Source organism: Eumetopias jubatus, unplaced genomic scaffold, assembly GCF_037043125.1.
Source record: "Eumetopias jubatus isolate StellerSeaLion01/CBP00866 unplaced genomic scaffold, mEumJub1_p1.0 scaffold_4, whole genome shotgun sequence".
Lineage (NCBI taxonomy): Eukaryota > Metazoa > Chordata > Mammalia > Carnivora > Otariidae > Eumetopias > Eumetopias jubatus.
In genome coordinates this window covers 128,239,082-128,253,779 of record NW_028274810.1, presented here as the reverse complement: position 1 = coordinate 128,253,779, position 14,698 = coordinate 128,239,082, and the positions used below count along the sequence as shown (strand labels likewise).

Sequence of the window (14,698 nt, the reverse complement as noted above, 5' to 3'; positions counted from 1 at the left end):
AGATATGTCTGTTCAAGTACTTAGCTCATGTTTTTTTATTTAGTCATTAGTATTCTTATTATTAAATTGGATACAAGCCCTTTATTAGATTTATCATTTATAAATATTTTCTTCCAGTCTGTGACTTGTTTGGTTTTTTGCTTAAAGATGTGTTTGTGTATGTGTGTGTTTGAAGCACAAATGTTTTAAATTTTGAATTAGTATGGTTTATCAAATTTTTTTATGAACCATGGCTTTGGTGCAATATCTAAGAAATTTTTACCTAACCCAAGGTTACAAAGATCTCTTATGTTTTCTTCTATGAGTTTTATACTTATGTTTAATTGCTTATGTTAAATACAAGTATATGTAAATATATAAATTAAGTATAATATATACTTACCTATATATATATATATATTGCTTATATGCAATTACTTTTTAAAAGTACTTATATTAATCTCTTATATTTATGTCTTTGATCTATTTTGAGTTAATTTTTCCTTACAGTGTTAAATATGGTTCTAAGTTCATTTCTTTTCACAGGGCTATCCAATTTTCCATGTGGCACTGTTTGTTGACTATCATTTCCTTCACCAAATTGCCTTGGTACTTTTGTCAACCTTCAATTAGCCATCAATGTTAGGATTTATTTCTGTACTCACGAGTCGCTTACATTACATTAATATATAACTGTATTTTCACACTCTGTTCCATATCTCCCTGTGGCAGCAAAGTTGCTGGATTTTTTGGCCATCCTTGTGCTGATAAAACTGCTATTTTCACCAGCAGAGGTGGGGGAAGGATGGAGTTGGCTCCATGCATGAAAGCCTCATGCTTCCACTATTCTTAAACAAAGCTATGGCATTTTTTCAAGAATAAATGCTTCTAAGCTTTTCTTCTTTGGTCAATTTCTTTGGCTCCATAAAACTGAAGAATCCCTAAAGGCTATTTTTTTTTAATTTGTCTAGTTTCATACATGTTATATGGATAGCATACTCTGAACTCTTCACATGGTCAAGTTGGAACTCCCTCTCTAAGACTGATTTTTAGGGGGAAGAATATCCTTGTTGAACCTCACTCATAGGAATTGCTTGAAACTGTATTATAAGGTAATTGAAATATCTGAGTCTATATAGCACATTGAATCTACATGTTTATTTTCTGCTCCCCACAGAATGTCACCAAAATAGCAGTAATGGAATAAAAAATAACCATCTACAATGAAAGAAGAGAAGAAGCAATAGAAAAGTGACTACAGATTACCTAATGCAGTGAATGCAAAAAGACCCATATTAAGGACATAGTACCAAAATTTCAAAACATAGCATATAAAAAAATGCTCCTAAAAGTTTCCAGAGAGAGGGAAAAAGTATTCTGTACAAAGTATAGAGAAGCTGAGTGACATCAAACTTCTTAACAACACCACAAGGAGCTAGAAGAAAATAGAACATTTTTACACCTCAGGTTGAAAACTACTTTCAATTTGGGATTCTATACCCAGCCAAAATATTATGTAATTTGGAGGTAGAATTATTATGTTTTCAGATGTGCAACATCTCAGAAGCATATCGACAGCACCATGCTCTATAGGAAATTACTAGGGAACATGCTACAATAAAATGAGAAGTGAAAACCAAGGGAAAAAAAACAATGATGAAACCAAGAAAAAAAAAAGATGTGGATACAGAAAAAGGACTTATAAAACAGATTTCTAGTCAATGGTGAAGACACATCCCAGTTGAATAGCTCTATCAGAAGCCTAAAGAATATCCAATCCAGATGGAGCAAGAAGCATGCGGGTTCCGGAAGAGGTATTTCTCAGAAAAGCAATGAAAACTAATTGAACATTTTACATTTCCCACAGAACTGACAAATCTCAAAGAATTAGTAGTTACTGTGGGATTGGTACATAGAAAACTACGCAAAAGAAAACAACCCAATCACTAAATCCTGTGAAAACAAAATTAGTACAAGCAGCAAAATGTAATCATAATGCACCACATGATTCAGCTATGAATAATTATTACAGAGTCATTATGATATAAACATTGAATATTGTATTAAATGATAATATTATTAAATTATAAAGAGAAAGAAAGGAAATGTGTGTCGAGGGGGATGTAGGGCTAAGAATGAAAGAGAAAGAAATGTCTGTCTTCCATATTAAGAAGACAATGAGTATCCAAATTGAATCAAATAAAAATCAAGAACATTAGCATAAATTTATTTTAAAATACGGAAGAGATAAAAGAAGAAACACTAAAATTATTAAAGTAATTTCCTTCCAGAAGTCAGAATCAAGAATGAGACAGGAACAGCAGGAGGCCTCTATTTAATCTCAGAAGCTTGTTAAAATCATTTTTTAAAAATACACTTTTATAAATATGAAATTTCAAAAGCAAACAATAATAAAATAATTTTATGAGCGTGTTTGCTAGCATGTTGCTTTCTAACTATATGTCATTTTAAAAGCTGTTCTACTAATTGCCATTTTTTACAAACTGCATTCAATTAAATTAACTCACAAGAGAGAACTTTCATCCAATAAGATACTTATGTGAATGGACAAATACAAAACTAAGTCCAAAGCTGAGGTTTATCAATTTGTCAGGAAATTCCTTCAGGAGAGGAGGTTGTCATTTTGTTGCTATCCTGTTTTAACTAGTAAATCACTTCTGCTTTAGGATGTGCTGGTTTCATATCCTGTATTTTATCTCCCTCCAGATATCATATAAGCAGGATGCATGATAATTAAAGTGCACAAGAACAGATGTTGCTCAGTCTCTGTTGGGCACTGAGTAAATGTTTTGATGTGTCATTCCTTGCAGTAACTGTGGATGAATATCACAAGAATGGTGCATTAATTTCCTAGGGTTGCTGTAACAAATTGCCACAACATAGTGGCTTAAAACAAGAAAAATTTATTAACACAGCTCTGAAGGCCAGAAGTCGGAAATCAAGGCGTCAGGAGAGCTGAGTTCCTTGTGAAGACTCTAGAGGAGGACCCTCCCTTGTCCCTGCTAGTTTCTGGCAGCTCCAGGTGTCCCTTAGCTTGCAGCTGCAGAACTTCAACTTCTGCCTGTCTTCACATGGCCTTCTCCATTTGTCCCCATGTCTCTCCTTTGAGAGTCTCCTAAGGACACTTGTGCCTGTCACCCAGATAATCCAAGATTATTTTATCTTGATATCCTTTAGCTTAATTACATCTGTAAAGACCCTTTTGTCAAAGAAGATCACATTTACAGGCTCCAGGGATTAGGATGTGGACATATCTTTTATTCAGGCCACGAAAAATAGGTAAAAGAGTAACAGGGGGAAAATATCATGTATTATTCACTTTAGTGGCTGTCATATTTAGACAAGCACAAAACCGAGCCTGAAATTTCAATGCCTCAGGAAATGGAAGAGAAGTTTTTGTCTTTCATTCCAGAAAAATGTGGAATCACAGAGACAGTTTCATAAGTCAGTCACTGATTTCTGTCTTGTTAGAATTACAATTTTATACCTGCTGAAAACTTGATTGGCTTATTGTCTATTTCCAAACCATGTTTTAAAGAAAAAAGCATGTCACTTGTAGTTCTCAATGACTTTATTTTCTAAATAACAGAGTGGGTTGTTTTAAGTCTCAATAGAAATCTTTCGGGGCATTAGATATTATCACATACTAAGAAGAAGACACTTAACATAATTTGACCCCTTCCTTTCATTTATCCAATCATCTGTCCTATTTTAAAACTTATGCCATTATTTACTCCACCCCGTATGTACTGGGTTATCAAGGAACCTGTACAAAGTTCTTAAATAATGGTATTAGGCTCATGATTTTGATCCATATACACCACCCTTTCAATGATTCAGATAGGGTTCTATCAATACTTTCTTTACATTATTTTTTCCCCTGCATTAACAAGTTTTGGAAACTTAGTCTAGATTCCATTGCCTCACGTGCCACCCCATTCTATTTTAACTGCACTCTTGTTTGAACACTGTTTAGAGCTGTTAAGAAGAAAAAAACATTCTGAGAGTAAGAGAAACTTGGTCAATAAAAGTAAGCATTACTATTACTAATTATTGTTATTATTTTATTATTATGACTGTTCGACAATGACTTCCCCAGTGGTCACAGGACTGTGTCAGTCATTTCCTTTCATTTTTATGAAATTTCTCCACTGAATGATCTCTTTCATTTATAAGGTTCTATTTGTATATTATTGACCCCTAAATCCCATGGCTTGTTGTCAACCTTCATCTTACGGTTCCATGCATTAATTGCCACCAATTATATGTTTAAACTTTCTTGTCCTTTGGCTTCCATGACATTTTGCTCCCTCTCTGATTTATTTGTTAGCTTCTCCTTCTGGACCCTGAATATAGACTCTGACATTTATACTCTTGAACTTCTTGACTCACTCAACATTCTACTTTCATCTATAATCTCCATTCCTTGTGACTCTAAAACTGAAATCTCAAATTCTAGATTTTCTCTTAGTATCAAGACCTGCATTCCAAACTGCCCACCTATTATCTCCATCCTGCTATTTTCCTGACCCTTAAACTCACCCAGCTTCATTATTGTCTTCTTAAAACTAGTTCTTTTCTTAACCGAGTTTTCTTAGTGGCAATAGTGTTTTTCCAATCATCCAGATTGTAGCTGAAAAGAGATTTTTAAGATCACATTTCTTAGTAAATCCTAGCTAAAAGTAGAGCAGTCCTCTCCAGTTTATGAAAAGTATTCTTCTTTGAATATCCACCTAGTTATAAGCTCCTCATATTTATAAGTCAGGAAAAAAGGGGACTATAATTTCTAAGTTAGATAAGAAAAAATCAACCATGGAATCCGTAGTCTCTAGAGAAAGGAGAACAAAATATAACTATAATATATGAGTTTTGTTTAAAAATTTCTCCTTATATGTTGCTCTCAACATTCAGTGAGTTACCAAGCCATATACACTTGTCTTCTTCAATGTTCAAAAGGAATAGGCACAAAGATTGAGCTCTATGGGGTGCCTGGGTGGCTCAGTCAGTTAAGTGTCTGACTCTTGATTTCCACTCAGGTTATGATCTCAGGGTTCTGAGATCAAGCCCCACTCAGTGCAGAGTCAGCTTGAGATTCCCTCTCCCTCTCCCCCCACTCACATGCTCTCTCTCTCTCTCCCTCTCAAATAAATAAATAAATAAAATCTTTAAATATGTTCTTTACAGTGTTACTTATATTAATAATATTATAAATGTTAAATTTCCAACAATAGAGCATTGGTTGAATAAGTAATTTTTTTAAAGATTTTATTTATTTATTTGAGAGAGAGAGAGAGAGCACAAGCAGGGGGAGCGGCAGGCAGAAGGAGAAGCAGGCTCCCCGCTGAGCAGGGAGCCTGATGCAGGGCTTGATCTCAGGACACCAGGACCATAACCTGAGCCGAAGGTAGCCACTTAACCGACTGAGCCACCCGGGTGCCCCTGAATAAGAAGTATTTTACAACAAAATATGTGATGAATAAACTGTAGCAATTTAAATCTTGGCATAATAGTCCATTCATATAGAAAGATATTTATACGCATTTTTTAAAGTTTTTATTTAAATTACAGTTAACATACAATGTAATATTAGTTTCAGGTGTACAATATAGTAATTTAACACTTCCATACATCATCTCGTGCTCATCACAACAAGTGCACTCCTTAATCCCCATCACCTATTTAATCCATCCCCCCTGTTACCCCCCTTTCTTTATCAGTTTGTTCTCTATAGTTAAGAGTCTATTTCTTGGTTTGCCTCTCTCTTTCTCTTTTTCCCCTTTTGCTCATTTGTTTTGTTTCTTAAATTCCACATATAAGTGAAATCATATGGTATTTGTCTTTCTCTGACTGACTTATTTCACATAGCATTATATCCTCTAGATCCATCAATGTTGTTGCAAATGGCAAGAGCTCACCCTTTTTTATGGCTAAGTAAATATATATATATTATATATATATTTATATATATAATAAATGTATATATATTATTTTGATGTAGTCACAGTAGTTTATTTTTGCTTTTATTTCCCTTGCCTTAGGAGCTATATCTAGAAAAATGTTGCTGCAGCTGATGTCAGAGAAATTATTGCCTGTGTTCTCTTCTAGGGTTTTTTCACCTCTTCTTTATCCATTCATCTATCAATGGACTTTTGGGCTGCTTCCATATTTGTAAATAATGCTGCAATAAACATAGGGATGCATATATCTTTTTGAATTAGTGTTTTCATATTTTGGGCAAATACCCAGTAGTGAAAGTACTGGATCATATAGTAATTCTATTTTGAATTTTTTGAGGAAACGCCATGCTATTTTCCAAAGTGGCTGCACCAGTTTACATTCCCACAAACAGTGTACAAGGGTTCCTTTTCCTCCACATCCTTACCAAAACTTGTTTTTTGTGTTTTTGATTTTAGCCATTCTGACCAGGTGTGAAGTGATATCCTATTGTGATTTTGATTTGCATTTCTCTGATGATGAGTGATGTTGAATATCTTTCAAAATGTCTGTTGGCCATCTAAATGTCTTCTTTGGAAAAATGTCTGTTCATGTCTTCTGCACATTTTTAAACTGGATTATTTGTTTAGGTTTAGTTTAGTTTTTGTTTGTTTGTTTTGTTTTTTTGGTGTTCAGTTGTACCAGTTGTTTATATATTTTAGATATTAACCCTTTATCAGATATGTCACTAGCAAATATCTTCTCTCATTCATTAGGTTATCTTTTAGTTTTGTTAATTGTTTCCTTTGCTGAGCAGAAGCTTCTTATTTTGATGTAGTTCCAATAGTTTATTTTTGCTTTTATTTCCCTTGCCTCAGGAACTATATCTAGAAAAATGTTGCTATGGCTGTTCTTTTCTAGGATTTTTATGGTTTTAAGTCTCACATCTAGGTCCTTAATCCATTTTGAGTTTATTTTTGTGTATAGTGTAAGAAAGTTGTCCAGTTTCAATCTTTTGCATGTAGCTGTCCAGTGTTCCTAACATCATTTATTGAAGAGATTGTATTTTCCCCATTGCATATTCTTGCCTTCTTTGTCAAAAATTAATTGGCCATATAACTATGGATTTATTTCTGGGCTCTTATTCTGTTCCATTCATCTATGGGACTATAAGGGGTGACTGGGTGGCTCAGCTGGTGAAGTGTCTGCCTTTGGCTCAGGTCATGGTCTCACGTTCTGGGATGGAGCCCTGAGTCGCGCTCCCTGCTCAGTGGGGAATCTGCTTCTCCTTTTCCCTCTGCCCCTCCTTCATACTTGTGCATGCTCTCTCTCTCTCTCTCTCTCTCTCTCACTCTCGCTCAGTCTGTCTCTCAAATAAATAAATGAAATCTTAAAAAAAAAAGCAAGTTTTATCTACATGCTGCCTGCAAGAAACACATCTCAGTCACATACAGATTGAAAGTGAAGGGATGGAAAAGCATTTATCATACAAATGGAAGTGAAAAAAAGGCTGATGTAGCAATACTTTTATCAGACAAAATAGACTTTAAAATGAAAACTGTAACAAGAGACAAAGAAGGACACTACATAATCATAAAGGGAACAATCCAACAAAAAGATATAACAATTATAAATATTTATGCACCCAACATGGGAGTACCCAAATAAAGAAAGCAGCTAATAACTATCATAAAGGAAGTAATTGATAGCAATGCAATAATAGTAGGGGATTGTAACACTCCACTTACATCAATGGATAGATCATCCAAACAGAAAATCAACAGGGAAACAGTGGCTTTGAACGACACATTGGACCGGATAGATCTAAAAGATATATTCAGAATACTCTTTCCTAAAAAAGCAGAATACACACTCTTTTCAAGTGCACATAGAACATTCTCCAGAATAGATCACATATTAGGCCACAAAATAAGTCTCAACCAGAATCATACCAAGCATCTTTTCCAACTGCAATGTTATGAAACAAGTAATCAACCACAAGAAAAATCTGGAAAGAACACAAATACATGGAGGTTAAATAACATGCTCCTAACTAATGGATGTGTCAGCCAAGAAATGAGAGAGGAAATCCAAAAATACACAGAAACAAATGAATATAAAACACAATGGTCCAAAATCTCTGGGATACAGCAAAAGCTGTTCCAAGAGGGAGGTTTATAGTAATACAGACCTACCTCAAGAAACATGAAAAATCTCAAATAAACAAACTAACCTTGCACTTAAGGAAGCTAGAAAAAGAAGAACAAACAGGAAAGAAGGAAATAATAAGGTTTAGATCAGAAATAAATGACAGAAACTAAAAAGCTAAAAATTAACAACATTAAAAAAATAGAAGAGATCAATGAAACCAAGAGCTGGTTCTTCGAAAAGATCAACAAATTGATAAATCTTTACATGGCCTCATCAAAAGAGAGAGAGAGAGAAAGAGAGAGGCCTCAAGAAAATCAGAAGTGGAAGAGGAGACCTAAGAACTGACAGCACAGCAATACAGATTCTAAGAGAATATTATGAAAAATTATATGTCGACAAATTGGACAACCTAGATGAAATGGATAAATTCCTAGAGACATATAACCTCCCAAACTGAATCAGAAACAAAGAGAAAATTTGAACAGACTGATTACCAGCAATGCAATCAAACCAGTTTTCAAAAAACTCCCATCAAATTCCAGAACTATATGACTTCACAAGTGAATTCTACTAAACGCTGCTTTCCATTACTCTGTCCTCCCAGTTGCTGATCTGCTCTTCATCTTCCTCTAGTCTGCTATTTATTCCATCTAGTGTCTTTTTAATTTCAGTTATTGTGTTCTTCATTTCTGATTGGTTCTTTTTCATGTTTTCTGTCTGTTTGTTATGGGTCTTACTGAGGTCCTCCATACTTTTCTCAAGTCCATTGAGTGTCGTATGACCATTACCTTAAGTTCTCTATCAGGCATATTACTTATCTCCATTTCATTTAGGTCTCTTGCTGTGATTTTGTCCTGTTCTTCATTTGGGACATATTCCTGTCTCCTTACTTTGTTTAACTCTCTGTGTCTATTTCTATGTGTTAAGAAAGTCAGCTACCTCTCCTGCTTTTGAAAGCAGTGGCCTTATGAAGATGAGCTCCTATGGTGCCCTGCAGTGTAATGTGCCCTGTTCATCAGAACCTGGCACTTTAGGGGTGTGTCCTATGTGTGTTGCATGTGCCCTAGTATCATGGCTATGCCATGTTTGCCTTCAATCCTGTCATCTGCAATGGCTCTCTTTGCCCGTTGTGGGCAGGATTTGGTCCCTGTGTTGTAAGCAGGACAGTCTGGGGCCACCTTGGGCTTGAGTTGAGTCAGACCAGACATTTGCCAGAGATGTGGTAACACCAAACTGCTAAGCACTTTCCCTGTGTTGTCCCCTGAGAAACATTCATTGTGGGCAGGGCCTGCAGTCAACCAGGTATCTGTCCCCACTCCATTGCTGGGGCTGCAGTCAGACTGGTGTGGGACTGGGGTAGGAGTCACTTTGGAGTGGTACTGGCCCCTGTCAGGGCTGCTTGTACCCTGCCAGGCCTGTGGCACCACTTCGGATTGGCTCCAGCCAAGGGTATTTTGGAGGGGGCAGGGTGTATAGTGTTAGCAAGATTTGCACAAGTTTGCTGTGGGAGGGGTCCTGGAGCAGAGGCCTGGTTGGAGGGGGTGTGTCTGCAGGAGAACAAGGGGGTGCAGTGGGGTCTGTTAGCAAGTTAAGTAAGGAGTGTTGGTGCACTGTTGCTTCCTGCAGGTGTCTGTATCTAGGTTAAGGGTAAGGGGAGGGAAATGGGGCCTACCAGCTCCTTTGTTCTTGGAGAATTCTCCCAAGGATCTCTGCCCCTGCAGCACATACTCTAAGCTTAGGAAACAAATCTCCCTCCTGTATAGCCCAGGCATTTTTCAAACTGCTGCTTCTATGCTGTATTTCTCTGTGAGGCTGTTTGTTGTGCTGTCTCCCTAAGGGTGGAGAACTCAGTTTCCTCTTATCCTCCTGGCTCTCCCAGAGCCTACATTGCTGATATTTTAAACTTCCAGGTGTTAAACCCTGCTTATAGTAAGAACTCATGAAATTATGTACCTCTGGTTTTCATGTGGGTTCCCCATGCCTGGGGTGCCTGGTGTGGGGTCTGGTCCTCTCCTCTCTCCACACCTGCAGTGTCCCTCCCTCCATGGACAGTACCAAGGGTCCGTTTGGCTCCTGACTGCATCTTCTCCCTTCCTACCCTCTTCAATCTGGCCTCTTCTCTACGCTTAGCTGGAGAGTCTGTTCTGCTAGTCTTCGGGTCATTTTCTGGGTTATTTTCACTGATGCCAGTGTTTTCTAGGTGTTTCTGTGTGTGGGATGACTGAGTTTAAGGTCCTCCTACTCTGCTATCTTCCCTGGAAGTCTCTATATTTTGTTGAACTGAAAAGAGAGAGAGAGGTTGGAAAGAACAGGCATAGCATATCCCAAGGAAAAATACTAAGGACTAGTATTTGCTTCAAATTTTTACCAATGAATTTCTACATATAAATGTAATGAATGTATTTCACAATGTGCCAGGGGATGCTTGACAAAGAAATGAAAGAAACAAAATAAACTTAGAATGATTTAAACAACTTAAAGAACACCTATTTTCAAAGAATCTTATAATTCAGAAAGTACCTTAAATATCAAGTCTAAACTCACTTTATATGCCTTACTGCAATTGACGTTGAGTGATTTGCTCTATGTCATTTATCTGGTTACGATAGATATAGAATTTGAGTTTCTCACACCATTCTATGGATTCCCACTATTTTCCTATCACTGTTAATATGGCAAATGCAACCATTTTGAGGTTTTAGGAATGTGTAAAAATTAGTGCATCTTCAAATCTTGAGCCTATTCACCTTTATGGAATACAAGTATTTTAAAGCAGGAATTTTGGGAAAAAATGTATATTTGAGTTTTTTTTTTTTTTGGTCCCTTTTTCAATTGGTGAATTTTAATCAGGGTTCTCCAGGGAAACAGACCATCAAGATACATCTATATCGATATCTGTATATATTAATATCTATATCAAGAGAGGGAAAGATTTGTTAGAAGAAATTGGCTCACATGATTATGGAGGCTGAGAAGTCCCATAATCTGCCATCTGCGAGCTGGAAGCCCGAAAAAGCTGGTGGCGTAGTTTCAGTCCAAGCCAAAAGGCCCGAGAATCTGGGAAAAAATGGTGTTAAGTTCAGACCAAGTCCAAAGACCCAAGAATCCGGGAGATGATGCCAAAAGCTCCCCAGTCTAAGTATAGGAAAAGACCAAAATCTCAGCTCCACCAATGAAGCAGAGAGGGATTTCTTCTTTCCTCAACCTTTTCGTTCTTGTAAGGCTCTCCATGATTTGGATGGGGCCCACCTAGATTGAGGAGGAAAATCTGCTTTACACAGTCTACAGATTCAAAAGTTAATCTCATCTGAAACACTCTCATAAGCATGACCAGAAATAATGTTTGGCCAAATATTTGGACACCCCATAATCCAGTCGAGTTAACATATAAAATTAACCTTCACAGTGATGTTAAACAAATTGCTAGTTTTTCTGAGCCTCAAGTAATTTGTCTGCAAAATGGGGGAGTTACTATCCATTCCGAGGGTTATTTTAAGGCTTAACCAAGATACACTGAAGAGATCAACCTTATTTTGTACATGATGACTATTCAATTAATGCCAGTTCCTTTTGCTCCCTTTCCTTGTATTGCTACTAAAAAGATCCAGTTATGTCATACTGTAAGCCTGTTACGGGTTGAATTGTGTCTTCCCAGACAAAAAAATAGGTTCATGTGTTGAAGTCCTAACTCTCAGTACCTCATAATGTAAGTGTATTTAGAGTTAAGAGGTTTTCAAGTTAAAATGAGATCATTAGTGGGGGGTGGGCTAATCCATTATGAATGGTATGCTTATAAAAAGGGAATCATTTTGACATAGAGAGATACATACAGATACACACAGAGAGAATGCTGTGTGAAGATTAGAGCTGTGCTGTCATGGCCAAGCAAATACCAGAAGTTAGGAGAGGGCCCTAAATTGATCTTTTCCTGGTGTCTTCAGAACAAGCATGGATTTGCACCTTGATCTTAGACTTCCAGCCTCCAGAACTGTGAGACAATAAATTTTTGTTATTTAAGCCCCTCAGTTTGTGGTATTTTGTTACAGCAGTCCTAGAAAACTCATACACCTGTATTTCTTAGATTGACCATTACTTGTAATAACATCTCATAGAAATATTTCTTCATTAGCCCTTATGAAGATATATAAGGTCCTTCTTTTCCAATTTCAAGGAAAGTAGGTCTAAAACCCCTTCTGGCCTCTCAGTTAACATGCTTCTCAAGAATAGAGAAGGTAAGGCATCTCCCTATTATATGTGATTTTTTAAAAGATTTTATTTATTTATTTGAGAGAGAGAGAGAGCATGAGCAAGCGGAAGGGTAGAGGGAGAAGCAGACTCCCTACTGAGCAGGGAGCCTGATGTGGGACTTGATCCCAGGACCCTGGGATCATGACCTGAGCCAAAGGCAGTTGCTTAATTGACTCAGCCACCCAGGTGCCCTATAAGTGATTCTAATTCTAGTTTTTTAATATCTCACTAAGCCTAGGCTATTCATACAGGCCATGGACTGATGGAATAGATAGGTGGATGGATGGATGGATGGATGGATGGATGGATGGATGGATAGAGAGAGATGATAGATGATAGATAGATGATAGATATAGACAGATAGACGATAGATAGGAGATAGAGAAAGGCAGAACAATCTCTATTTCTATCTCTGTATATATGTCTACACGTGCATCTCTATTCTCTGTATCTATACTGCTTTTTAAGAAACATAATAATAGCATAAGCTTCTCCCCCCATTTTATCAAAAACTTGCTACAAACATCATTTTAATAAAGTTTTCATGTCATACTCTCTCATATGTTTGTATTTACTATGATTTGCCAACCATAATGTATTGTTAGGAAGTTGATGCCCCCTCCTCTTTTGCCATATTTTCTGAGATAAAACTTTGTTCACATTTCAGAATAATTTCTGAAAATAGTGTACCAGAAAGACAATTATTAGATCAAGGCTATAAACATTTTTAATATTCTTGATACTTATTGCCAAATTGCTTTGCAGAAAAGCTGGTGTTCTTTCCTTTGGAGTTTAATCCCAAGACAGTTCTTTGTAACAAGAGAAGGAAATAAGGTCATGAAGAGCAGTGGGAGCATTAGCATTCAGTTGCCACAAACAATTAATGAGTGTTTCCTTACAAAAAAGCTCTAAGCCCTGCATAGTGTATCCATAACATGCAGGTAATTCAAGCAATCTCTGGCTCCATCTTTCTGGAACCCAACATAAAAATGCAATGTGGGTTATTAAATTGTCAGCTCATGTGCTGAGCAGAAGTCATCTCTATCCTCTCCATTCTCTGGCTTGTTTCTTCTCAAGTGTTTAGTTCAGAGATAATTTTCAGTAAACTGTTGTCACTTGAAAATAAACAGTCTGGACAGTGTACAGTCCATTCGGAATACTGAGAAAATAAACAACCTAGGATATGCTCCCTGCTTGTTTTTGGAGCCCTTTTTGGAATGTGTCCTCCAGATACTTTACTTTCTTCCCTAAAGCAGAATTTTTATTTAAAATAAAGCAAAGCTACTTCTTTGGTACTTCTGGGCAATCCTTTTTTGAAGAACCACAGCAATGAGTGGCTTTGGAGCCCTACTTCGAAGAAACCAGTCCATCCTTCTGGTGCTCTTTCTTTTGCAAATTCAAAGTCTGGGTTTGGACATGGATAGCCGTCCTACCACTGAAGTCTGTGCCACACACACAATTGCACCAGGACCCAAAGGTGAGGAAAGAAAAACAAAATGTTCATATATAGTAAATGAACTCTCTTCCCTCCTCCCTCAACCCTACTGTAACTCTCAATGACTTTCTCTTCTCCCTAGTGTGCGTCTTCCTTCTTTTCCTTCTATTTTGGAAAACCAATGGCCTGTTATTTTTGTAAAAACCTTCCCTGATGTTAGGTAAGAGCATGTTGGGAGGGGGTGGACCTCACCCAGGGCACGGGAAAATTCCCTCCTCCATGCTGTTCCAGGGGGAAGTACACAAGCCAAGACGTTAGTCTTTCAGGAATGCTTTCCTTAATACCTTCTCTATTCTTTGGCTCTTTTTATTCCAACGCCTTTCTCAGCACTGATTTTGGTAAAGTTACCAGGCAAAAGCTATGTAAGGAGAAAATTAAATCTTCTGAATATTTCATTCAGTGAGTGGGCTTCCTATGAAGAAGAAAATTTTTGTCGAGGATGCAGGTAGTGTATAAATGAAATTTCTTTATTGAAAGTGGAGTCTTTGGGGCCAAGTGCCTCCAGCTGAAGGGTGATAGACTATTGCAGAATTTTTTCAAGTAGAGCCAAGGTCTAAATGTGCTTCAAGCAACTGGTTGATAAAAAATGCTGTTGTTTTCCTGGTTTTAGTTCTGACCCTTTTGTTCTGGAAGTGGTCACTGCAGTGCAAATTGGTGCTCCCTTATTAGTAATTCATGCTATGTTTCTCCAGGCTATAGGGTGGAAGAATTGCAGCTGCTTAAAATTTTAAATAGAAAAAAAGGGTTTTTCAGAAAAAGCAGAAATACATTGCCCTATGCTTGCCAGTTATTTAAATGTGTATTGCTTAAAGTGCATTTTTCTTAATCAGTGAATTAATTTCCTCCTAAGATTGCAATCCAAGCTTTAAC

General features: G+C 37.0%; 1 protein-coding gene across 1 annotated transcript in view; it reads left to right on the top strand.

The window, feature by feature from the left end:
* Window positions 1-13,550: 13,550 nt before the first annotated feature.
* The window catches only part of COLEC10 (collectin subfamily member 10), a 36,573-nt gene continuing 35,425 nt past the window's right edge, over window positions 13,551-14,698 (top strand). Inside the window, exon 1 of the mRNA XM_028090848.2 lies at window positions 13,551-13,810. Within this exon, the coding sequence (XP_027946649.1) occupies window positions 13,663-13,810 (148 nt within the window). The 5' untranslated portion in view covers window positions 13,551-13,662. The remainder of the gene's footprint in view (window positions 13,811-14,698) is intronic.